The sequence below is a fragment of the Tigriopus californicus genome, chromosome 9 (assembly GCF_007210705.1).
Source record: "Tigriopus californicus strain San Diego chromosome 9, Tcal_SD_v2.1, whole genome shotgun sequence".
Classification (NCBI taxonomy): domain Eukaryota; kingdom Metazoa; phylum Arthropoda; class Copepoda; order Harpacticoida; family Harpacticidae; genus Tigriopus; species Tigriopus californicus.
In genome coordinates, this window is record NC_081448.1 from 8923407 (window position 1) to 8946806 (window position 23400).

General features: G+C 44.6%; 2 protein-coding genes across 2 annotated transcripts; both read right to left on the minus strand.

The window, feature by feature from the left end:
* Positions 1–288: 288 nt before the first annotated feature.
* On the minus strand, positions 289–1927 carry LOC131886261 (aspartate dehydrogenase domain-containing protein-like). The gene is made up of 5 exons (XM_059234540.1): positions 1754–1927; positions 1394–1584; positions 1133–1318; positions 816–1042; positions 289–755 (listed from the first exon to the last, which is right to left on the minus strand). Exons 1-5 carry the CDS (start codon positions 1788–1790, stop codon positions 566–568), a joined length of 831 nt encoding a protein of 276 aa, XP_059090523.1. The 5' UTR covers positions 1791–1927; the 3' UTR covers positions 289–565.
* Positions 1928–2880: 953 nt separating this feature from the next.
* LOC131886253 (uncharacterized) lies at positions 2881–23148 on the minus strand. The gene is made up of 11 exons (XM_059234523.1): positions 22973–23148; positions 14656–14872; positions 14370–14586; positions 13946–14273; positions 11923–12187; positions 10458–10901; positions 8024–8237; positions 7455–7598; positions 6195–6487; positions 5474–5981; positions 2881–5391 (listed from the first exon to the last, which is right to left on the minus strand). Exons 1-11 carry the CDS (start codon positions 23025–23027, stop codon positions 3436–3438), a joined length of 4641 nt encoding a protein of 1546 aa, XP_059090506.1. The 5' UTR covers positions 23028–23148; the 3' UTR covers positions 2881–3435.
* Positions 23149–23400: the final 252 nt, after the last annotated feature.

The following is a 23400-nucleotide window of genomic DNA, read 5'->3' on the forward strand; positions in this document are numbered from 1 at the left end:
CCACAACTGAATGAAATCCTTGTTCTCAGAAGTCATTTTTTCCTTTGTTACGTTTCGTTGCAAGAAAAGGAAAAAGGTTAAAAAAAATGAAAATGGACAAGAATATTTTTTGGGGCCCCAAAATCCCAAAATATATGAAAGATTTGGTCTGACTCTTCTGATAACTGATGAATGTAGATAGTGAAATAAAATGAATAAGTTTTTTGTCTTGAACTCCTGGGAAATAGCGGTAAGGAAGGCAGTGCTCAAAACCCTACTAACATTTCCCAAATGATTGTACTGTTGAGGTACAACACAAGCAAAATATGATAACTATATTTCAAAACAAGATTCATAAACATGCCCCAAATTACTTGTGATAAGGACAAGAGCAGAACAATGAAATTTAAAGGTGCAAACTATTTCTCTTAACTAACTCGTATAATCTCCGCATGTAACTTAAAGCAAATTAATTTTGTCATCGACAGTCATTAATGAAATTGCGTTTAGTATCTGTTAATGTTCAAATGAGTGGCGATACTTGATAAGTTGGAGTCCTCGTTCGTCTTCATCTTGTCACACCCGGCTAGCAAAGAAACACACCTGCCCCTTTGCCATGAGCCAAAAGAGTGGAGGAGAAAAACGAAGCATACGTAGCTGAACCGCTCACGGCCCCAATGGCGGCTGGATTGCGCCGAATGGTGTCCACCTTAAAACGTTGTCCATGCATTTCCGGACCTTCCACACTCACTTCCACGACATGCCAATCGGATAAACTGAAACGAGTCAAGGAGGTGAATGGCGGTGAAACACTCTTCAATAGGATAATATTCAACCTTGGATCGGATATCAGTCGTCCCTGAACTCCGTCAAACCCAAGGTTGTGCGCGGCGATTGCAGCGGCAGCCATTGTGTTCACGTTGTTAGGAGCCAAGGGGCACAATGCCCGCACTGGGCCATGGTATAAAGTGACTGAGGCATCCTTGGCTTGTTCATTGAGTGCCCGAAGTTGCCCGTCGATCTTGAAACTAGTTGGATGCTTTCTCATAGTCACGCATAAGCCCTAAAGAATACGAGTGAAATAACAACGGCCTGATAATCACATGGACAATACCACGCCCAAAGCAGACGTTAATCGTTATTTGTCACGAACTTTCAAAGTGCCGCGGTCCGCCATTTTCCGGATATCTTCTCCACCCCAAAGAGCACCACTTGGAACATACAGACCATGACCATGCTCCAGAGCCTTAGCCTTTAATTTGGCTTCCAAAGCTGGATCAGCTAAAGCTGTTGGAGATCCAATCATGAAATCGCATACTTGCAGAAAGTATTCGCCATGCTTAAAAGATATCAAACACGTTCAACCCGGTTTGACGCCCTGGGAGATGATGCTGTAGCTTATTTCAATCCAAACCTTAAATGTCACACTTGGATGGGAGACTTCTACTATCAGATCTGGTTTGTATTCCGAAGCTTGTCTCAAGTCCCTCATGACAAGATCCGATGGTATCTTGGCCTCTTGGGTCAATAGGTCCATGGTTCTATTCCAGACAAAAGCCAGTTCCAAGTCGTTACTCTCTTGAATGGCTTGGGTGAGATATTGGCCTGCCGAGTATGTAGAAATGAGATTAACACGGACGAATTGGACTGCAAGACTTTCGTCTTGGTTGTCGCACAAAAGGCCAAAAGGCTCTCAACAAGTCAAGTCAAGACTTCGACATTCAACCAAGTACTAATTGATTTATGAAATTAAGCCGCACTTGATAAGAAATACCTAAATGACCATAACCGACAATTCCTATTCGCCTCATAGTGATTCCACCAATTCAACACAACTTCAATAAGGTTCACTTTGGTTGTATATGAAGTCCAAGGTAATCGGCCTTCTTGCACTTGCATGTATTTTACTGTACATATTTGTTGGGTGCGCTCTTCCTTCCAGATGTCTCACTTTCGAACAAAAACAGGTTTTTGATGCTGGACAGAGAGTCCGTGATTTTATTCCCCGAATGCCCCAAAAGTATCATCGAACACATCGATACATCGAACAAGTGGGAAAACTAAAATGCAATGCCGTATTTTTTTTTAACCAAACAATAATGCAATGTTTGTGGGAGGTATTTAGAAATTTGTTTCCGTATTCTTTATTTCTTCTGTGTTTTAAGTGGCTGAATATATATCTTTAAAGCTAATATAGCATTTTTATGTGTGTGTGACATCAAAAATGTCTCTTTTATGTTAACGGGGTATCGCCAACGTGTCGTCAGGTTATTTGACGGCTAATTTTGACAAAAAAAATCAGACATGTCCAATGAAGTGTTTTAAGCGCTATGTTTTTTTTGACAAGTCATCGGCTTTTTTGATAAAACTTAGTTATTGTTGATTTGTTAATATCAAAAAGCATCTTTAAAAATCTTCAAAGCATAGTTGAAAGTTAATTATGCCATTTTCAAGAAAATGAAAGCGATCAGACATTCTCATTCATTTGAATTATTTATGTTCAAAATCATATTTCTCGTGCAATATCCGCCCCACCTATGTCAATTGGTTTCTGATTGTGATTTATTACAAATCAATTGACTTGACATGTAATTAAACACAATTACATGGAAATGTAATTGAAATTACCTAATTATGTCCTAATTGTTACTTATTCTAATTTACCTAATAAAATTGCACCCACATGTATCAGTTAGGGGCTGAATCTCCCAAGGATACTGTACGAGTATGCAATGGAAGCAAATCAAGTCTAAATCCTTCAGAGGCGATTCAATTACTTTTGTCCAATTCCACATTTTTTCCAATAATGGCACATTTTTGAAATATTCGAAGCAAGCTTTGTTTTGATCATAAAGTAAACATTTCGTTTGTCAATACTTCAATAATAGTCAACTTCTTGCCTAGGTTCTAGGAACAAGCTTTTATTATCATGTATATATCTTTAACACTTCAACTGCAAATAAGTTACCTGTTTGATAATGTGGTAATATATAGAATGGGATCGTATCAAGGGAACAGGAATGGAACAAGAATGTTGTAACAGTTGATTCACACTCACTTCGGTGTATGTAGAACCAGGCCTTTCCCGTCAAGGAGCCAGTAATGTGATCAAGTCTCCTAGTGTGGTACTACTCCTACAGGGTGCTGCTTTTTCCGATCAATAGACTAGAGACTTCAATTCATTGGTAACACTGACTGACTCGTTTGATCATTATTTGCCTCTAACCAAATTTTCGATTCGCACCAAAGATCTTGACGTAAAAGATATGAAGGCTTTGAAATGGGGCGTCTGACAAATGAGGAGATTCAAAGAGGATTTGATTGCGAGAGATCCGCATTCCAAAGGTGAGGAAAGAAAGGGCTACAAAACAAATAGAGAAGCTAGTTTCAAGAGTTCAAGCCAGAGCTCTAAAATGAAAACTTGGAGTAACATTGATCCAAAAGAGGTTGTAAAGTTTAAGCATTCGATTCTTTCAAGCTTTCGAAATATGCCATCATTTCACCGTAGTCGAGTTCCATGTTAACCGATTCCTCTTCGAAATCAAGCGCTGCACGTGGTTCAAATTCTTCGGTCTCTAGACTATGCCTAGCCCTCAAAGGCTCTTCGAATGGCAAGCCCACCGGAGAGCTAGACTTTTGACGCACGAAAGTCGACGAATCAATTTTCGTGGGTGACTGTGACCAATTCTCCTTGTCAAAGTCCTGGATTTTCGACTCAAACACGTGGTTAGGGCTCAGCTTCTCGGGCAAGATGGGTGCACTCTCTTCATCCGTGAGATCAAAGGGATTTTCAAACAAGCGGGCCCCTCCTCCATGTCGAGGAGGGCTAGGCCTATCTAGATCAGGATTTTGCGGGATGCCCTCAACTGTCTCATCCGCATCATCAGCGTCTGAGAGGCTGAGCTCGCTCTCTGACGGAGTCATTCGGCCGAAATCTCGTTGTCGAGGCAGAGTGTCCATGGGGGATGTGGTGATAAAATCCTTGCTTTCGCATAAAGGTGGTAATGCACTGGCTGGAGATTGACGCAGAGAGGTGGACAACAATGCAGTGGTCGGATCTGGAAGTTCCAAAGGAGAGAGTAGACTACTGGGATGAGACCTTGAGTGCCCGAGGTCCATGTCGGATTCGGCAAATGAATCGCAACTGATGGCACTGGCCGCTCCTAGGCCTGTACTGATGAAAAGTGGATAGCCCACGGGCATGATTGGATCGTCAATCTGTGGATAGGAGTCTTTTTTGGTGTAGGTCGAGGAGTCGACTTTGGGAGAGGCTGCCTTGGGGTTCGCTTGGTGGGGAAGTGGCCTTCGCTTGTTTGGTTTGCTGTATTCTGGCGGATTTCTGGTACTCCGCCTGGGCAGGCCTCCTCTCTCGGGAGCCTCCAGGTGGCCTGACAGGCATTTTTTGGGTGGGAGTATTGGTTTTACGGGGTGACTCGGCTCTCGAGCGACTTTCTTTCGGGCCCCGTTATGATCTTGACTGGATCTTCGCGGTAATTCGGGATAGATCTCCTCACCATTTGAGCCCATGCCCTTGAGCGGGAGCAACATCTGAGTGGGTGTGTCATCCGGCGAGTTGGGGTTGCTCACTTCAGCTTCGTACTCATCGGTCTGAGGATTGGGTATGATATTGATTTCCGACCCCACATAGGATAGTCTTTGTGATTTCCTGTTTTCCTGCGTTCCCAATGTCAAGTTCGTGGTCCGTCGGGTCGTGACTTGGTTGGTGGTCGAAGAGCTATTGGTTGTGGATTTGCCCAGGCTGGTTTTCCCCAGCCACACCCAGTCATGCGCATTTTGAATGGATTGTGATTTTCTTTGCAGTGGGTATTCTCTCGTTCGATAACGAGAGGCGTAGACAAAACACGAGGCCACGAACATGGCCATGGCTGCGCAAAACACCGCCACCAAAACGAACATCCCAACTTCGAGTGGTGTTAATCGGTTGCCCACGTCGCTTCGTTTGCTAGTGGGACGAAGCCTGGCCGTGCTGCTACTGCTCATGGCTGGCTTGAAGTAGTTCTGATCATCTCTTAGAGCAATGTTACTCAATAAGGAATCTCCAAGGTCGCCCATGTTGACCGCTTGAGCCGATCCAAAATCGTGCCGAACGCCGGTCCCAAAGAAAGGCTTTTTCTCTTTGAGCATGACATTGACATCCACTTTGGTGGTGGCCAGTGGGACCATTGACTTTTGAATGCAGCTATCAGCCAATTCCAGAAATACTCGCAACAGTTCTCCTTGACCGGAGCCAATGGCAATCACTCTCGGATGACGTGAACCATGGGTGGGCGCAAAGGCAATGACTTTTTGATCCAGTGACTTGACGTTTAGGTAGTAGTTCCCCGGGTCCACATCTTTCAGATTGAGGACCGTGTTGTCCGAGAAAGTGAGCTCAATATCCAACAATCCCTCCTACGTTGAAGGAGAAGTAATAGTTAAGCCTCTTAGAGAGAAAAGCAACGGAGCCAATAAAAAAAAGGACTGATAGTTTTACCTGATATTGGGACGTTAAGGCCTTGCTGAAAGTGGTGCGAGCCGTGTAGATTCCTTTCTTTCCTCCTTTTTCCGACAGAACGTTGAGTTGAAGTCCAGTCAAGACGTTCACGTTCATGCCGACGATCGATTCCTTATTTTTCGAGACTCGGATCTCTTTGGTGCCCAGGACGTCCCCAGTGATGGGGGAAATGACTTGAAGCTCGGTCCTGCCGGCTTTGCGGCCCTCCAAGTTATTTCCTCTGAGCTCCAAAATAGATGGATTCTCCACTCGCAGTGCACTTTGTCCTAAAACATCTGTCACATCCAATTCCACACTCCGAGATGGAAAGTAGTCTTTCCTGCCAGAATCAGAATCTTCGGCCACAAAATTTGCAAAGACCCGGAACTTTGTTTGTTGGAAGCGATGGCCGCATTGGCTCGGCCCTTGCGTTTTCGAGGTATGATTATTCTTCAGACCGAAAATCTTGCTCAATGCTTGAAGGGTCTCTCGTCTCCTTCGGGAGGTTCTAAAAAGAAAGGCATTGTTGAAAAATAACCTTCAACAGAACCATCGATCCTCAATCCTTCTCTCCCTCTCTCTTTCCATTCATCCACACATTCATTCATCCATCCATCCATCCATCCGTTCGTTCGTTCGACTACACTCATCCATCCGTTTAATCATCGTTATTTTCTTTGGCAAAGGACATTTTCCACGGTCACCAAAGCTGGACACATACCCTTTCGTGCCGGAAGGCAAGGCCTCCTCATAATCTCCGTCATCGTGGTCATCACCACCATCATCATCATCTTGAGCAGCAACACCCTTATAATCTTGCGATCTGGCCACTCGCCAGTCCCGTATGAGAGAGAGTCGAGCGTCGTCGACCTCAACTTTCAGAGGCCATTCCGCCATCCAAAGAGTAAGAAAGGCTTGCCCAGTCAACGAACCATATTTAACCCGAATGGCCGCTGCAATAGCTCCACGCTTTTCGGATCCATCAACGTAGACAGAAGTGCACGAGGAGGTGACCTAAAACACATAGGCATTAGATTTAGGAGGCTCGGAACGGAGAGGAATTTCAATTATTTCATTTATTCATTCATTCCCATCAACCCTGAGCCTAGAGAGAAATTATTCATGCACCTTTCTCGAGAGACGGTTTAAAGCTGAAGCTAGTACGTGTAGTGTATGGATTGTCCAAATATTGAAAATCAAGTGATAAGTTGTTTCCAAAGTAGACTGCCAAAAAGTGTAAAAAATTCCTCAATTCTTAACCACGGACTCCTAAATAGTTGACCTTCCAATTTGCCTATAGTTTAATATGTGAGAATTGGAGCCATTGCTCATTGATTAAATGCCCCATTTTGAACATCTTCTCACCATGAAGCCTCTTTTACATTCTTTAGTTTAAGAGTAGTTGACAAGGCGCGGGATTTTTGAAGACTTCTTCTGAGCTAACTTACTTTGAGTTGACGCGTATGGCACTAACGATATTTTTCCTAAACAACTGTACATGTGCGTGTACCTATCCATTCTGTTGCAGTTATAAGAGAAAGGCAAATAAAAAACCGTTTCATTTCCATCGTCGTAAATATTCCCTAAACCCCGCAAATATTAACTCTCAATTCACTCTAGCTACACATCGGACCTTCCAGATCCATGAAGAAAAGCCGAGTTTCGGGTAAATCTCATTCGACACCTCAACAATGAGTGTTCACCCAAAATCTACCGTCGACAGGACTTACAAAATGTTCAAGATATATGCCAAGTGTCACAGCTAGCATTGTGTTTTGGTGGCCCTTAGCTGGCCTTCAAAGAGTACATGCACGAGGCTTAGTCCGTGACGAAGGTCATTGATTCAACACCTTGACTCCTCTTAAGACATTCTTACGACTGATTCTTTTGGGTGTTCCCTGTTTGTTCCGTTTCCAATGCATGTACATTGAAGGTACTCTATTACGTAAATTGTACATACTAAGCACTAGTCAGCTCTCACCTTCAGGACCGAGTCATCCTTTGATGAGCAGGAACTGTGAAGTGTGACATCAGCGATCTGACCACCGCGGCTCACCATGAGAACCTTCAAAGGCCGTGAGACTTGACGACCAGTCAATACGGCCAAGTTCATTAGCTCCGATTGCTGAAAGAAACCGATGAGGTTAAACATGAATTTCGCACTTCAATTTTCCTTGCCCCCAATTAGGTGCAGTATGAACGTACATCGTTTCCTACGTCATCAGTGAGAAAACATCAATTAATTATCCTTATGCACATACAATCTTGTAAAAACTCGAAAGTCCCAAAACACTGAAATGGCGGTCCAAAACGCACAATTGCAGATTCTCAAAACTTGGTGACAGCCTTTTGCGTCTCAACGGCAAATGTGGTAAACAAAGATGAGAGTTAGGGTTGTTTGTTGTGGCATGCCCTAGATGCCTTCGTCCTCATACATTCATTCCATTCCATTTCTTGCCCTCATTTAAGGAGATGCCGTCTTGACGACCTTCCTTGTCCCTTGAAAATAAGAGCCACTTTTGTGGTGGTGGCTCATAAGTCAGAACCTACCTTAAGAATGGGTGTGACCGCTTGAACGTCATCCTTGAGAATATCAATCCGAGCTCGAATGCGGTATTGATCCATGGCAATGCTTCGGTTCGTTTCGCTCCAAGAGGAATTCGCTCGTCGCTTGTAAGTGACTTGCCAGGAGATCTTTCCTTTGCTCCAAGAATCATAATCTTTCCCATCCACCGAAAAGATCCAATAAAAGAGAGGGGTGTTCCTAAAAGGACGAGGTTCTTTGCCTTAGTTCGTTGTTCTTTTATTGCTACTGCCCGAATGGGCCATCCAACTAGACATGGATAGGCAGGCAATCCCCGTAACGTTTCCTCTGTGGCTTCCTTGCCAGCTCGTTTGTCGAGTATTGTGGCAATGTTATATCATTGAGACAGGGCTAGTGCTTCTCATTTTGAATGGCTTTTCCCCCTGCCAATTGGCCTTCCTTGAAGGACTAGCTTGGGCGACCGTTTGGTCAACACTGTGCTTTGCAGCTCAGGGACGAGTCTTGATTAACGCTATTGAATACCTCACTATTAAGGTAAACCTGAGCAAGGAAAAGAAATCTTTCGCATCCTTTGTTCCATGTGATTAGCAACCCTCATCTCGTCGTCAGACTTTTCTTCGTCCTTTGTCTGTTATGCAAATGAGATGTCTTTTTGTCGTCTTTCTTCCTGAAAATGAGTCCAAGCCTCGTGCTTGGCTGAAAGGAGGAAAATGATTTCCCTCTCCCTAATCTGGCTTGAAAAAACTTGTCCGCTCCTCAGATTGACAACGACTTGGGAAAAATCTTAAGGTCGAGGGGTTTAAGCCCATTAGCATGAAGGACCCTGTGGAGGCTGGCGAAGGGAAGAGCAGGGCTCATAACTCGGCCATCAACTTTGAATTTAATGGCCTTGAAATGGTCACCCTATGCACAAAAAGATCTGGTTCCGTGAAAATGGCATGAATTATTGTTCCTGAGGGCCTACTAAGCCAATACCATGCGTCTCAATTGAACCTGCATTGTTTTATTAGTGCTCCTGTACCATCATGAGCCAGCCAACCTTCTGAGCCTCTGAGCTACATGTTACTGGATGAAGAGTGAGTTCCTAATGAAGCCGACTAAGATGAAAGCACGGATGCTATTGAATGGACGATCAAGATGTTTGTAGTAGCGTCATGTGAGACAAGCGTCATGCTCCAATTGTTCTTGATGGACCGATATTGATGTTTATCGCGCCTTTCACAAGGAACGGACGGACACAAGTACGTTTTCCATACGGCCACCACAAAGAGCTAATTGTGTGGAATGAATCAAAAAGGCCCATTAGACCCTAAACGTAATGGTTCCTTTTAAAGATGTAGGAACACTTGCAGTTGTTCCAAACTCTGACCAACCACCTATTTGTGTTTTCGCGTGAATCATATTTAGTTGCCCAAAGTATGCTCAATTCTGGTTGGCACAATGAATGCGAGCCTGAATGGACACTGTTGATGAAGGAAATGGTTCCAAATGAGTCTTGGGACGTCTTCATGCACGTGTGTTTTAAGCAAAGTAAAGCATGTACCACTTACAGTGGCGAAACATGTGATAGATGATTTAGGGCACAAAAAGACCTACGGCTTGTCATCTCATTATTCTCCCGAAAGTGCGATCGTATTCATACTCTGGGTCCGAACATTGTACGTCCCCACCTGAATCTCGGATAGCATGGGGTTGGGCATTCTCAATTTCAAGTATCTTTCACCCGCTCACTTCAAGAGCTACGAAACGTATTTCATTGACCTGAATCGGCTGCCTTCCTTCATTGGGCTGACAAATGAACTCGATTTCTGAATCTCAAAACCGATTGAGGGGGTTCAAAGAAAATGCAGAAACTTCAAGAGTTGCGAGTGCTTGAATGCCGGAAAGGGAATTTTCAATATTTTGACGAAGAAATTGAGGGATATCCCGAATTTGTGTCTCATTCGTAACGAACAGTGCCGTTCCGGTCGGGCGGGCAATTGATCTTCTGACCCAGTCTTTGCTTCAAAGTGAAAAGAGATGGCTCCATCTTGCCCCGAAAGAAAAAGAAATTGGGCACTGAATGAATGAAATCCCAAGCACCTCCAAGCCAAGAGGACCATTTTTAGGCCCTGTGAAAGAACATCTTTTCTAGCACGAACCACTCTGCTAAATGACTTTTAAGCAAAAAACGCATCCATATTCGAGGGTTTAAGCCGACTCAAGCCGCATTGAATCTTTTTCCAAATGGGAGAGAAGCCTTTCAAAACGAGGATCGTAGACGAATCTGACACTGCAGTGGAAATTTAGAATAACGCTCGACCATAACTCTTGCAGGTCTTTCGTGAGCTAGACTTCCCCTCCCTTTTGCCTTCTTGTCCTCGTCGTGCCTTGCCAGTAGAGCTTAGACGATAGCCTTTGGAAAGGCCGTCCGACCGTCCGTCCGTCTGTGGGACTTACCGTGTTGTTGGGTGCTTGAGTGGCTTCTGTTGTGGCCTCAACGTCCTCTTGGGCTCGTTGGAGGCCGAGGGAAGCTCATCCTCGTCGACGTCTTCGTTGACGTCGTCGTCGTCGTCCATTTGGCTTTGCTCTTTTGAAGTTTGGCTTTCTCCGTTGTTGTGGTGGTGGTGGTCTTTGTTATGTTTTTCTCCCTCGCTAGTTGAGGCCGATGAGATCCCCTGACTGACTGGGAAAATTCGAAGCGAAGCGGAAGTTCCCCGGGAGTTCATTTCGAGCGAGGTCGTCCATTGCTGTTGCTCCTTCTGATTTTGATGGTGTTGTTGTTGATAGTAGAAGTTGTCGTTGTTGTTGTCGTTGTTGTTGTACAAAGACCGGGGGGAATCGAGGTCCGCACAGCAGCCTGGTTCCAAACCCACTAGTTTAATACCAGATCGTGCGCGAAGTCTGAAAAATGGACCATTTCGAAAAAGGGGTGAAAAGGGCCAAGCCTTCACGTTCACGTTGAACACTTCATGGTCGAGTAAAATGTGGTACTGCAGTATGTACTGTACAGATGCGCACTTTATGGGCTCGGTTCCAGCCGCTCTTGGCATGAGAAATGGAAAACGGAAGAGTGGGCTTAGGAGAGCAAAAAACACATCATTAGATAGTATTTGACCATAGCCTCAGGAGGTGTGAATCAGAGGGACGAGGCTAAAAAAGGATGATGAGTGGTGTCTCTCGCCCTCCTGATGGATGTCCAAAAGTCAATCACACGTATTTGTGGTGTGAGGGGGGAAGGCACATACATATTTGGCCAGTTTGGCTTAGCTCGCCATTCGTTTTTAGGCTGAGTTTAATTATTCATTTTCTATTTCCTCATTGCATTACAGATCACCTTGCTTGCTTTTGATCGATTAGAATGCTGAGAGGTCAATCAGTTTTCTGTGGGCCATACTCGGGAGCTTTTCGACAATTTAATTCGTGGCACGAAAGAATAGATTTGTATTGTTAAAGTATTTTGAGTATGTTGTGACAACTGAGGTTCATTGCTCCATTTTTTAGCCTTTATGTTCTCCGTTGTACGGACGCTGCTTTTTTGTGTGCAAAGTAAGGATCTGCACTTGACTCGAATGGCCTCTCTACGTATTGTAAGTTATGGCCAGGCTTTCCCTCTTCGAAAGGTAGGATTGGAAATGAAAGGTAGCCCCTTTCTAGGAAAACATTCTAAGACAGAAAAAACTAGGGTTGTGAAAGTGCGATCTCGCGCACATCCCAGGTTTCCCAAATCAAGGCACTTCACAAAAATCGAGCGCAAAGAGGCCATTGTTCTTCCGTTCAGTCTTTCCGGGTCGACAGAGCGGTTGGCCTTCAAGCAATTGATTAAGAATCTTGATTAAGGCCAGGCAAGCCCGGAAGCCTGAGAAGCTTAGGTTGACTCAATGGTGGCCTACTGCTTTGATAAGAAATGATGATATGGGATTACCTAATGGAAATAGACTCCAAGTGGGAAGTGAGGCTGTCCTCGGTGAACAACCCGTCGTCGCTTTGGTTGCCACTGGATGTCACCACAAAGTCGTTGAGGTAAAGCGGGACCACCAATCGAGATGCTGGATAGATTGGAACATCTGGGATAAGCATGTGCAGTACCTCATCATGACCCACTTGACGATAGCCATGGGTCGCAGGTGTGAGTGGAACAGATCCCAAGAGAGTATTGGGAATGACATTCACCTCGTAACTGTTGTCGCCTTAAGTGGAGAAAAAATGCACGAGTTGAAGTGATTGCCTTTGTTCTTTTTCCAAGTTGAGTTTACAGATTGGAAAGACTGGAATTACTCAACAATATCGTCCCTAAAATCAGTCACTTGGTAAACTTTGAAACAAAGCAGATTAAATGGATCCAACAAGTCATTTCTTGTCGGTTCCACGTTGTACCATACGAGACCATGTTTTATTTCAGTGACGTGTGCATTTTTGAGTTTCGATCTTGTTCAAAGTCAATGACTTTGCCTGAGATCCGGCATTGGAGCAGGCAATTACAACAACACTTACTAAGCGTGTCTTTCGATGCTGTTTCGATGTCGCTCATCTAGCGAACGTCAATGCTGAGTCTCTTGAGTCAATCGAAACGTAGTTTGGCCTTGATGGCTCAAAGATTACTGAATACTTCTGCACGTACTACATACATAAATGAATGAGAGTAGCTCAGAGCGAACGTTTGTGACTGACAGACACTTTCAGCGAAGAAATGCAAAGACCCCCGAGTAGTAATGATTGTAACTGGATGCTCCTAATAGAGGTCTGTATTTATGCATGGCCAACTTTTTTGAATAAACAAAACAAGTACGCATCATGGACGATATTTCACGTTCCAAAAGAAATACTCTCCTTCCGCTCTGTTTGAGCCCATGTATCAAAGGCTCCCCTTGCTCAGCTGCAGTCGGTCGAGCTCTATATCACTCATGGGGTCCTTTCTCCCATTCTATTTTTCAAGTTTCCTTGAACTAACATACCACGGTTCTTGGCCACATTTATGGGCTACAATATTTTCCCTTCCTCAAATAAATGCTCTCTCGTTTATTTCCTTCCAATTTTCCCCTCCACAATTCCAAGTTGCTTGTTGTTCAAGAGCAAAAAAGGGTCCTATACCCGTGTAGCATGTGGTAGATCCGTCGGCAGAGCCGTAGTTTGTCTGCCTACCATACCTCTTCAGGGCTTCTCTGAGCAGAATGAGTAGCAAATACTGTTCATTTCCTATTCTGGCCATATACTACTTTAGTGTGCTTCTTGGAAAAGCATATGTAGAGAACTCTCAGAAGCCTGATTCCCAAACAGGAAAGGGTGAATGGATCTAAGAGGCGCTGCCTGGAAACTTTAAGACCCTCATCTATCTTCTTGTTAAACCAAGGTATTAATGAAGATGGACCTCGAAAGTTTGGACAATCCTCCCCTCTCCTCCTCTCCTTACTTACTACCCATGTTGACCCTTTCGGATATTCCTAATTGGCTGGGGGAAGAGACCGGACCTCAATTAGATCAGCAAGGGAATCCCAATGTTAAATGCAGTCCATAAGGTCGTGGATCTTTGGATATTTGGAGTGGTCCAAAATATGGTGTCATTATCATTTCAGCACCGCTGCTTGCCTATGAAATGTGCTTTGACCACATTCTTGACAAAGAAAGTATCGAGTATCTTTAAAAAAATGCCTAAACTCAAATGCAATGCCACACCGTCTCTCACCGAATAAAGCAATATATGCACTTTGCCAATGGGAAATGTCTACGAGTACTACCTCCATAGTAGCTTTTCTCTTTCTTGCCGTCCCAAACACGGTTTCTGTGTCAACATAAAGATACACAGAGCAATCAAAGAGGCTGGTGGGATTATCAACATGCAAGCATGTAATTGTATGTTTTAATGATTTCTGTCACGCAATACTGTGCTATGTCTCGAGTGTATCGACCTGCAATAACTGAGCCTGATTCAAAGAGAGTTGGGTGGTTACCTCGTTTGGTTGGATCAACGCCGGTTTCCTTACACCTTTGGCCTTGAGCCTCAAACACAGCGTAACTGACTCGAGCTGAGACCTTAGGTAACTTGACTCGGGATTCACCGGGTAGAAGTTGCATATCTGGCGGCCACCAAGACATGGGAAGGTGAGCTTCGGCTACACACGTGCCACCTTTCCGACTAGGAGAGCACTGTGAGAAAAGTTTGGCCTCTGGTTGACTGCTGCTGACCACGGTGAGATGAATGCAAAGTTTCTGCCCGAACAGTCCCAGATAGTGGCCCAAATGGAACAAGACTCTCAAAGTGGGGCGATCCTTTGGCACCTAATGAAAAAGAAGGAGCGAGGACGGACTTAGATAATGAAGAGCGTAGAAGAGAAGCCTCCCCGGTTCCGCTTAAAACCCCCCTGAAAACTGTACCTCTTGAGTCACGAAATGGGCACTCAAATCTAAAGGATGAGGCTTGAAGTCGGTTATCAGATTACTGGTAGCAGGTCTCTTGGTCTCTTTGGGGGATATGGAGTACATCTCAATGGGATCAGGTAGCACGAATTGGGCAGGCAAGGTCTGGCTCGTTTGAAAAGGTCCGTATTCAGCTCGAATTGTGGTTGGCTCACTCTTACCAATCATCGTGAACCTGAAGACAAATGAGACCCATGATATCAACCGCGTTCTATTGAAGAGATTGCATTAGCGGTACACTCACCTCTCCGAGTGAATGACTTCTTTAAATGTTTTCATCTTATGAGAGCTCTTCGATGATCTTCCACCTCCCATACCCAAAACGATTGAGGTGGTGGGACCCGCCCCCTGTTGAATTGAAGTGGGCGGGCTATAGGCATGATGCCGTTCGCGCAGAAAGAACCCCGCCGCGGGGTCATCGAAATGGACATCTAATCCCGAGACTAGGGTGAGAGGGCCGCCTGAAAACGAAAGAAACGTGCTCTTGTAGTAATTAGTTTAGGGAGGAGACGATTTGGACTGAACACCGTTTGCGAGACTGAGAATGCTGAAGCTGGTTCAATATTTGGAGAGAAGCAACAACCACCGTTTGTTCGAAAGTATCAGGTTTCGAATGCCATACAAAACTCTATGGCGGTTTTCGCATTACGAATGGAATGCCAAGCTACACACAAAATTTTCTTACACGCCAAGGCCTTCAAAGTGAGTACGAAGAATAGAATATGTTTTTTTACTATTGTAATGCATATTCAGGGAACATAGCACAGCTATTTTTTGGGGAGTCGACTGATCTTGTTTGAGAATTTAAATATATGGTAATTTCTTCCCTCCCAACCACCAAAGAGTTGTAGCCCGCCCGTCAATGAATGAATCTGAATGTTGATGTATGAGCAATGAGCGTGTATAGGATAAATCTACCATTCTCCATCCCGTTTGAGCGCTGTTGCATTTGGGGGGAACATAATCGGGAGAGTTCAAATTTGCCAAGCAATTTATTCGACGCTACACCAAACCAAAGATTCAAAACCATTTAAACCAATCCAACTCATCTCAGTCGGCCACATTCAATAACTTTTTTTAAATCCCCCCCACACCCTTTTCTCGTTTCTCTCTGACCCTCATCTTCTTTAGGAGATGACCACGACGATCACATTAGGTTTTCCGTGTTCGTTCAGGAACCTTTCCATTTTCCATGTCCGCACGAATTACACAGCTTGATTGAAGACCTATTTCATATGAACCAGCTTTTGACGACCTTGCGCCTGGTCAGCGCTGCTGTGAACGTAGGGTAAAAAGACGGTCTAATGCGAGCATATAACAGGGCATGTAATGATTGGTATGCCAACGTACGTACGCACATAAAATAGCTCTCAAGGGACATGGCAGCCAGAGTTGTAGATGTTTCTGTATTATTTCTGGTACAAACGACGACGATGACGGGAATGATTATGATGATGATGATGATGATGAAAATAAAAATAATAGTAATGGTGATGGTGAGAGTCGTAGTTAGGTCTCTTAATGGGGTATGCTCAATCAAGCAAACTTGGAAAGTACTCCGAAAAAGGAGAAAGTTCTTTCCAGATTTCCCAGAGGGTCTCACACTAACAAAGAGCGTTTCCATCCCCGGGATCATGTGAAGGCTTCCTGGCCTGCCTGCTCACCGCTCGTCCCTCCTTCGTTTCTTCTTTCTCATCTCCATTCTCGTTGTACGTACGTAGGTCGCAAGATTTTCTTCTCCTCCAAACTTATTTTCATCAATCATAAAGTTTCAGGCGGCATGAAAAATTGTTCAGCCTATCCATACATGTTTTGGGGCCTCGGAAGATTTTGTTTCAAATCGGAAAACTTTGCCAATCTGGGAAAGCTCAGAACTGTATGGTCAATGACAAAGGGATGGGGATTGAGTACTGTCGAACTCAATTTGTCCCAAGGTTGGTATTCCCAAGTCAAAAGTTGGAATGATTGGCGGGATAGCCGGTTTCTGTGAAATTTCACGTCAGACTCAAAAATCACCCTATCATTATTTCAGCACTCATAGGATGAGGCACAGTACGGCAGAACGCTGAAGACCAACAGAGAGGTCTCCTCCGACATCTTGGGAGGTCTCAAAGTCGTCTTGCTCTCACCTCCGACAGGATGAAGGGCTGGTGTTGGCCGAAATTCTGCCCATAAAAACTTGGCACTGCCTTCTTAGCTAATGGAACGGACAATAGGGACGAAGATATGGGCACTTTTTACGGCAGGAATCAGCTCAAATGGCACAGGTATTATTATCACGGCATGACTTGAGACGGTTTTTTTTCTTTCGAGGAAGTCACCCAGTGGCGACGTCGTTCGAAGAAGATGGGGTTTGTAATTAGATTAGAACGAACGAGAGACAGAAGTGCTGCAGTTTCTGGCAATCGTGACACATGTTTCTACATCTCTCTCCGGACAATATTTGATTTCAAGCATGAGCCTCCAAGGATTTTCAAATGACACTATTACCCACATCATGGTTTTTGTGTGCTAGGGATGGTGGGCGTTATTATCGCAAAGCCTTTAATGCCCCGGAAAAAAACATCAGAGACGCTAATGAAGAGACGAAAGAAATCTCACGGACACTCGCCAACATCAATCAAAGTCTTTCAACCAATTTATGCCCTCTTTACATGTCGTCGGCGTCGTCATCCTCAATCTCCGCCCAAATACGTTTCGTTCGAAACCCATTTGTTCTACTGCGTACGAGCGAGGAAATGAGTCTCTTTGGAATGACATCAGACGATTTATCCAAGATATCTCCATCTTTTAATACTACCATATATTGGTTTCAATGCTTGAGTAATACGGCTTGTACGCACTCGAGATGTAACCAAGTGGCTGGAAAACAATGGGCAATAATGGCCATGAGACGACAACGTATATATGTATACTCGAACTTGGCTTTGATAAACATTAGATGATGAGCATCAGACATTGGTGGAAATGCATTAGCTGAAATAGATAGAGGCGCGTCTAATTGATTTGGTCGCTGCTGAGATTCATTCTCGGTCATTTGGGGTTCAAGAGCCAATGCTCGCTAAGCTGGGATGGATGGAGTGTGCATGGCATTAGTTCTACAATCATCCTCTTCAACATGATCCTCACGATGATCTCCAGCGCCCATCCGACAGTCTGCTCCATGGCTGATCCTAATAGAGTTGTTTGAAAAATCTGGAAAACATTCCATCTTAATTGAGGCGAAAGAGTATCATTGGCTTCACTTCTTCTCAACTGTCTGCCTGACTTGAAGTGGGCAAGATATTGAGCTCGAGGCTCGACCCGTACGTAGTAGTATATTGTCCGTAGTTTACATTGTAGGTACGTAGGAACGAACAAAACAGAAAAGCCAGGGTCGCTCTGACTCATGGCAACATTGAGGCTGGTAGTTGGTCTGGTTGAAGAGGATCTTTGTAGTTGGTGTTACATTGCTCGCCATTGGATGGAAGTACAGTACGTACGGTAGTTCACTGGTCGACTCCTAAGCTCCAAGCATTTCTGACTGTTTGATGATGTACCTCATCTTCATCGTGGTGTTCGACCCCGACACGAAAGAGCCCTGGCCAGCAACGACCGACGGTCGAATTCAAAAGGCATTCAAAGAATAGGAGACAGCCAAGAGCAATCTAAAGATTTGAGACTTTTGAATACTTGCCTGCTATGCTGCTACGACGACCGAAGCCGCTTTGAATAGACTCTTTTGACTTCAAAAGAGCAGTCGAGAGAGAACAGGAATCGCCTTTTTCCTCTCAAAGGTATTTTTAATGTGCTTCGAAGACTTGAATCAACTCATTTTCGACCAACTTGAAACCCTTGAATGAACGACCCCTTCTTCACGGAATCCAGAAGAACCTGAAGGGCTCCTCAGGAACGAGCACGGTCGGTGTGTCTTGGTTTAATTTAATTGTCAATTAGGTTCGTTCTACCTTATCTATATCGTTAAGAGCACTGTAATGGGAAACGAATTCTCGGAGTCTTTGTCAAGACAAGTCTCCGTCCTTTGAGCGGTCCATTATGTACCACTTGGCCATGCATTGAGGATAGATGCGATGCAAGACAAGTTGAACCATTTGTCCCGTCGAAAAATGCAACACTTAAATAATGCAAAGAAAGAGAGAGAGCGACAGAGGCAGAAAAAGAGAGTTGTCAAATCGGCTGGGAAATTGGCAAGCTCCATAAGCTTTGATGGCTATTATTTAGCGTGGGCAACTCCATCAAACTCAAAAGCAATCAGCGGCGATACCGTCAACGTTAAAGGAACATTCCAAATACGTGGATGGATCAATGTCCGAGAACGGACCGCTTCTGATGGATCCTACCTCAATCTAGAGTAGTGCTAGAGTTACCTTTGTCACACCGTCCACGAGTGTCTCCTCGTCCCAAATCCCTTGTTGGTCAGTACCATACTTGTGTGCACCTCGGGATTAGGGTTGAGAGGAGCAATTTCTCAATCCATCTATCCATCGAGTCCGTCAGCCAGTCAGTCAATGACCATGAAACCATTTGTAGCCATCTCATTTCAAATGGTTGGACTGGCCACTCAAAGACGACGGACGTCGTTCGCATGGTTAGTCAGAGCATGTGGGATGCTTGACAGAGATGAAACGGTGGAGATTGCCAAAAGTGGACTGTTTCTAATGGAGCCTTCATGGGTTAGTTAGTGCAATGAAATTGGGCGAAATAATGTCATTTCAGCGAGTGGATTGACAACAATCCAGATTTGCCTTCCACAGCTTCCTGACTCAAGCCACTTGTATCCGATTGGTGCGCCGAGATTTCCGCCAAATGAGCTCTACATCTCGTATCTACGTAGCTAAGACTAAGACGGGCACAGCTGGCACAGAATGGTCCTCCCAAAATTGAAAATGCAGACTCCATAATCGAATCCAAACACTCAAGCTCAGGCAAACTCTGGATATTATGTCATCCGAGCAAAAATCTTGCCAACAATTTCTCTCCGAACGAACTCGATCATCTCCAGACTATGATTCTGCGCTTACACTCCTCTCCAGTAGGATGTATCGCGTAGAACTATACGCATCAGTCTGAACAGAACGGAGCAATGAGCCAGTCATGTTTTTGTGTTTGGCAAACCACGGGGGGTCGGACAAGGTCTGGGACTGACGACCATTCGACCCTTAGCTCTCCGAAGTTGCCCTAAGCACCAACACTTACTCACTCGCTCACTTACTCACTCACTCACTCACTAACGGACGGACGGAGGGACTGCACTGGCTGACGGGATGAACCACCGCTCAATGCTATCGGCTCCCTACATTCAATCCTCTATCTACGTACAGTACTTGTGGTAGCTCTGACGTTCGTTCAATACGCCAGAGTTCATTATCGTCAGAGACTTTTCGCTTGTCTCAGGGTGATCTCGTCGTGAAAAATAAGACTGTCCGACAAAATGTCAACACGGTTGGAATTTGTAGCACTTTTGTTGCGATGCAATGGATGCTGATCCAGTGTGCTCGTTGGATGGAGTGAATGAAGAACTTCAAAGGCTGGGAGTGCAGATGTATGTAGGATGATCACTGGGTACTATGACATGACGTTATTCTCTTGCCATGAAGGGCATGGCTGTTCAATATTGACCCCATGACTAAGTAAGAGGGACACTGAACCGAACCCAATGATAATCAGAACATTGATGATGGTACTGTTGGCGAGATCCATTTTTGCTATTACGATCGTAGCGCCTTTATAGAGCGAGACAGTATTGGCTTCGGGTTGCCCTTCTGCTGGTTGTTGTGGAAACCAAAGACTGAGATTAGAGGAGGATGAAGATTTCCTCGGACATCCTTGCCAAGCTCAACGACAAAAGGGGATCAAGATGAACCGAAGAAAGAGAATGGTTGAAGCAGCCAGCATAATCGAGCATTGGGTCGGCAGAGTGAAAGGAAACCCGACAAGATGGTTTACGTAGTATTAGAGTTCGTCGTAGCACACACTCAACAAAGGCGAGTTATGAGCATTTGTTCTCAATCCCTTATCGATTGGGCAGGAACAAATATCTTTTCAGAACATTCACCTGTTCACAAGCCACCTTTGGCTAGGATGAAGTGGTACATATTTGCAAGGGGATATCTAAGTAAGATTTATTCTATTGGTACGAGCGTCAACGTTTGCGACAAAAATAGTTGCCGAATTTAGCAAGTATCCTTAGGTCTGCGTCTGATCCACCGCACAACGATTGCAGGGCATTCATTCAGCTCGAAACTCGTCTTCTTTTGACTTTTGCATGCTAGAAAACTTTGCCAGTAGTCTGCACTGGTCCCTTTTAATGTGTTTGAAGGCGATCGATCCCATTTGCGTGTCCAGTGTCGACTGCAGTATCCGACCGAGTGAAAGGACTTGGCTCGAATGACCATCCAGAACTGGGATATTCGTTTCCAAAATTAACGAAGTTTCATCTGCTTTCCCAATGTCCGGATCTGACATTTGAAACTCTATCCCTGAACCTTTTACATGGTTAACTCATCCTCATTTTGTCTGTGGTGGCTCATTTTGAAATGTACATATATCACAGTTCAGTTCGAGCCATCTTAGAAGCAAGAAATTAATACAGGTAAAGACCAGTATTATTCCCAATATGTGTGGATTTCATGTTCCTTCCCTTGATGAGTATTGATCAACTCGCTCTGTATTCTTCGTTTTGAGGCTTTCGGGATCCTGGGTGGCTTTCAGTATTCTGAGATCGTTCTTTGTTCAACTACAAGTCCTCCTTTTCGGAGGCTCGAGTTCGTCTCATTTGAAGGCATGTCGTGAATACCAAACATTGAGATGACGATTGGTCGGCCCTATCGAGGTCGTTGGGACTTGGCTGCTCTAACGGCGGTGTCCCTCTGCTCCTTCTCTGCAATCCTAAGACTACCATTGACGTAGATATTGCTTCAAAGGCTCTTATTGGTAAAGCCACACGCTCTCCTTTGCGTCTTTTGGAATGGCCACGACCCTTTGAGACCTTTCAAGCCTTCTAACCACAAAGAACCCTGTTCCAATTTCAAGCAGACATTCTTCAAGGAAAAATGTGCCCAAACTCACTGGCTGAAACAAGTGTTAGATCCACAAGCGGTGGCCTTTTCGCAACTTCTATAAATAGCCCTACTAGAAAAGGTCAAATTTTCCCTTTAAATTTCCTTGCATGCAAAAGTCCGAAATTGGCTCTATTCAATAGATCTGGATCAAGAAAGTCGGTGAGGTTTATGTTCAATACTTGATTCTGAACCGTTCCGAACTTTTTGTCCTCAAATTTCATCAGACCAGTCTAATTTGAATATTCATTTACATGAGCAGCAATACATCACGAACTCGAGGTTGTTTTTTCTCTGACAGTTTTGCTAAATGCCGACTGAAAGTCTGAAGTTAATGCTTCCCACCCGCTTTTTCTTAAAGATCTGAAAGCACATGGGTGTCTTTCATCATGTTTTCAAGATTCAAGTCCGAAGAAAGAGAGGCCCACTTGAATTTTCACCTACAGTATTAACCCCCAGAGAGGGAGAGGGAGAGGGAGAGGGAGAGAGAGAGAGAGAGAGAGAGAGAGAGAAGACCAAAAGGGCCAACCTGCTCGTCGGTCGCCACCATTCCACCACTGCCTCCATATTCTAGGGCGTGTTCCCGACCTTCGGAGAATGAATGCGACCAATTGCGACGACGTATTGGATATACTGCACCACTAAATACACTACATGTACGTCTCCATTCCAAGCTCCCCACCCAAAGTGGAATGAATCTTGGAGCAAATCTTCTTGAGGGCAAAGAAAACCAACTTGTGCCGCCTTCGACATTCCTTACATTGGAACTGCTGGAAAGCAGGAGCTTCCATTCGCCAAAGGCTGTCCCTAATCTCGTGAGATATTGAGATGAGTGCATTGGATGTTTGAAACCATCATAACCACTGGGTGGATGTGACAATTCTTTCTTCTAAAATGACATCATGACCAGACTCAACCGTGCGCAATCCAGGATTACCTTTGGTAATTTGAGTGCATGCATTTGAAGCGCAATTGTTTAATCATTTGCTGCGGAAAAGTTGATTCTAGGTTTAATGCATGCATCGGGAAACTATCTTTTAACAGAGTGTTTTGCAACGTGAACTTATCTATGCAGATGGAACAGAGCTAAGGCCCCTTTTTTGGAGCTATCTGAAGAGCTTGAAACAGTGCTAGCTTTTATCGGATTTTGTTCAGCAATCCGGGAAAAGTATTGAAGAAATGGTAAAGCGAGAAATCTGGCTGAGCTTATCGGATATTGAAGACATGTTGGACTAGGACCCCTGTCTGTTACAAAAGAGTGGCCTTAAGTCCCACGAATACTCAAAAGTCCCCGAATTTGTGTGCCACGGGCACAGGATGTTGAGCCAAAGCGTTTCTCCATTTCGTTGTCGTAAGTGGAAAGCGGCAAAAAGGTTTATCTAATCACGTTCTCCAATGACAAATGACCCCTCTTTGACGCGATTTCCAATACATGTCAGGTCTATCCCACCTCTCCCAATGGAGAAAACTAAATCCGATGATTGCAGAGGAAAGTTATCCTACCTTGGCCTAAGACTGCGAGCAAAACCAACAACAGCATCGGGTTGCAATTGTCCATATATCGGGGTGCACTAACACGTGTGGCACATTTCCGAGACAATAGTCATCACGCAATCGCTTCTTTCAAATTTATCTCGTATGAATACACACTGAACTATTCACAATCGTTTTAGTAAGTCTTAGCCTAGGTGTATGTTTTACGGCCCAAGTAACAACTGTGTAGCTGTTTGCTACCAATAGACAGTCAACTGACCCCGTCTTGTTTTGACGGCATCTTGCCGACAACTAGCCTCTTGAAAAAGTTGGATTCGCTCGGTCTCAAAGTTTTCCTTCCTTCCTCCCCTTCCCGGCCAGTCTCTTGTCTGTCCGTGCTTCGGAGTGTGTCTCTCTTTTTCCGCTGGGGTGTGTGCATCTGTCCGTGGGTGTTAGGG

Coding starts and splice junctions, on each gene's coding strand:
- LOC131886261 (XM_059234540.1), bottom strand. CDS start 1,790: ATGAGGCGAATAGGAATTGTCGGTTATGGTCATTTAG. Junction 1,585..1,753: donor TGTCGGTTATGGTCATTTAG/GTATTTCTTATC, acceptor CATACTCGGCAG/GCCAATATCTCACCCAAGCC. Junction 756..815: donor CGACTGATATCCGATCCAAG/GTTGAATATTAT, acceptor GACTCGTTTCAG/TTTATCCGATTGGCATGTCG.
- LOC131886253 (XM_059234523.1), bottom strand. CDS start 23,027: ATGGACAATTGCAACCCGATGCTGTTGTTGGTTTTGCTCGCAGTCTTA. Junction 14,873..22,972: donor GCTCGCAGTCTTAGGCCAAG/GTAGGATAACTT, acceptor TTTCGTTTTCAG/GCGGCCCTCTCACCCTAGTC. Junction 12,188..13,945: donor CGTTGATCCAACCAAACGAG/GTAACCACCCAA, acceptor TCTCCACTTAAG/GCGACAACAGTTACGAGGTG.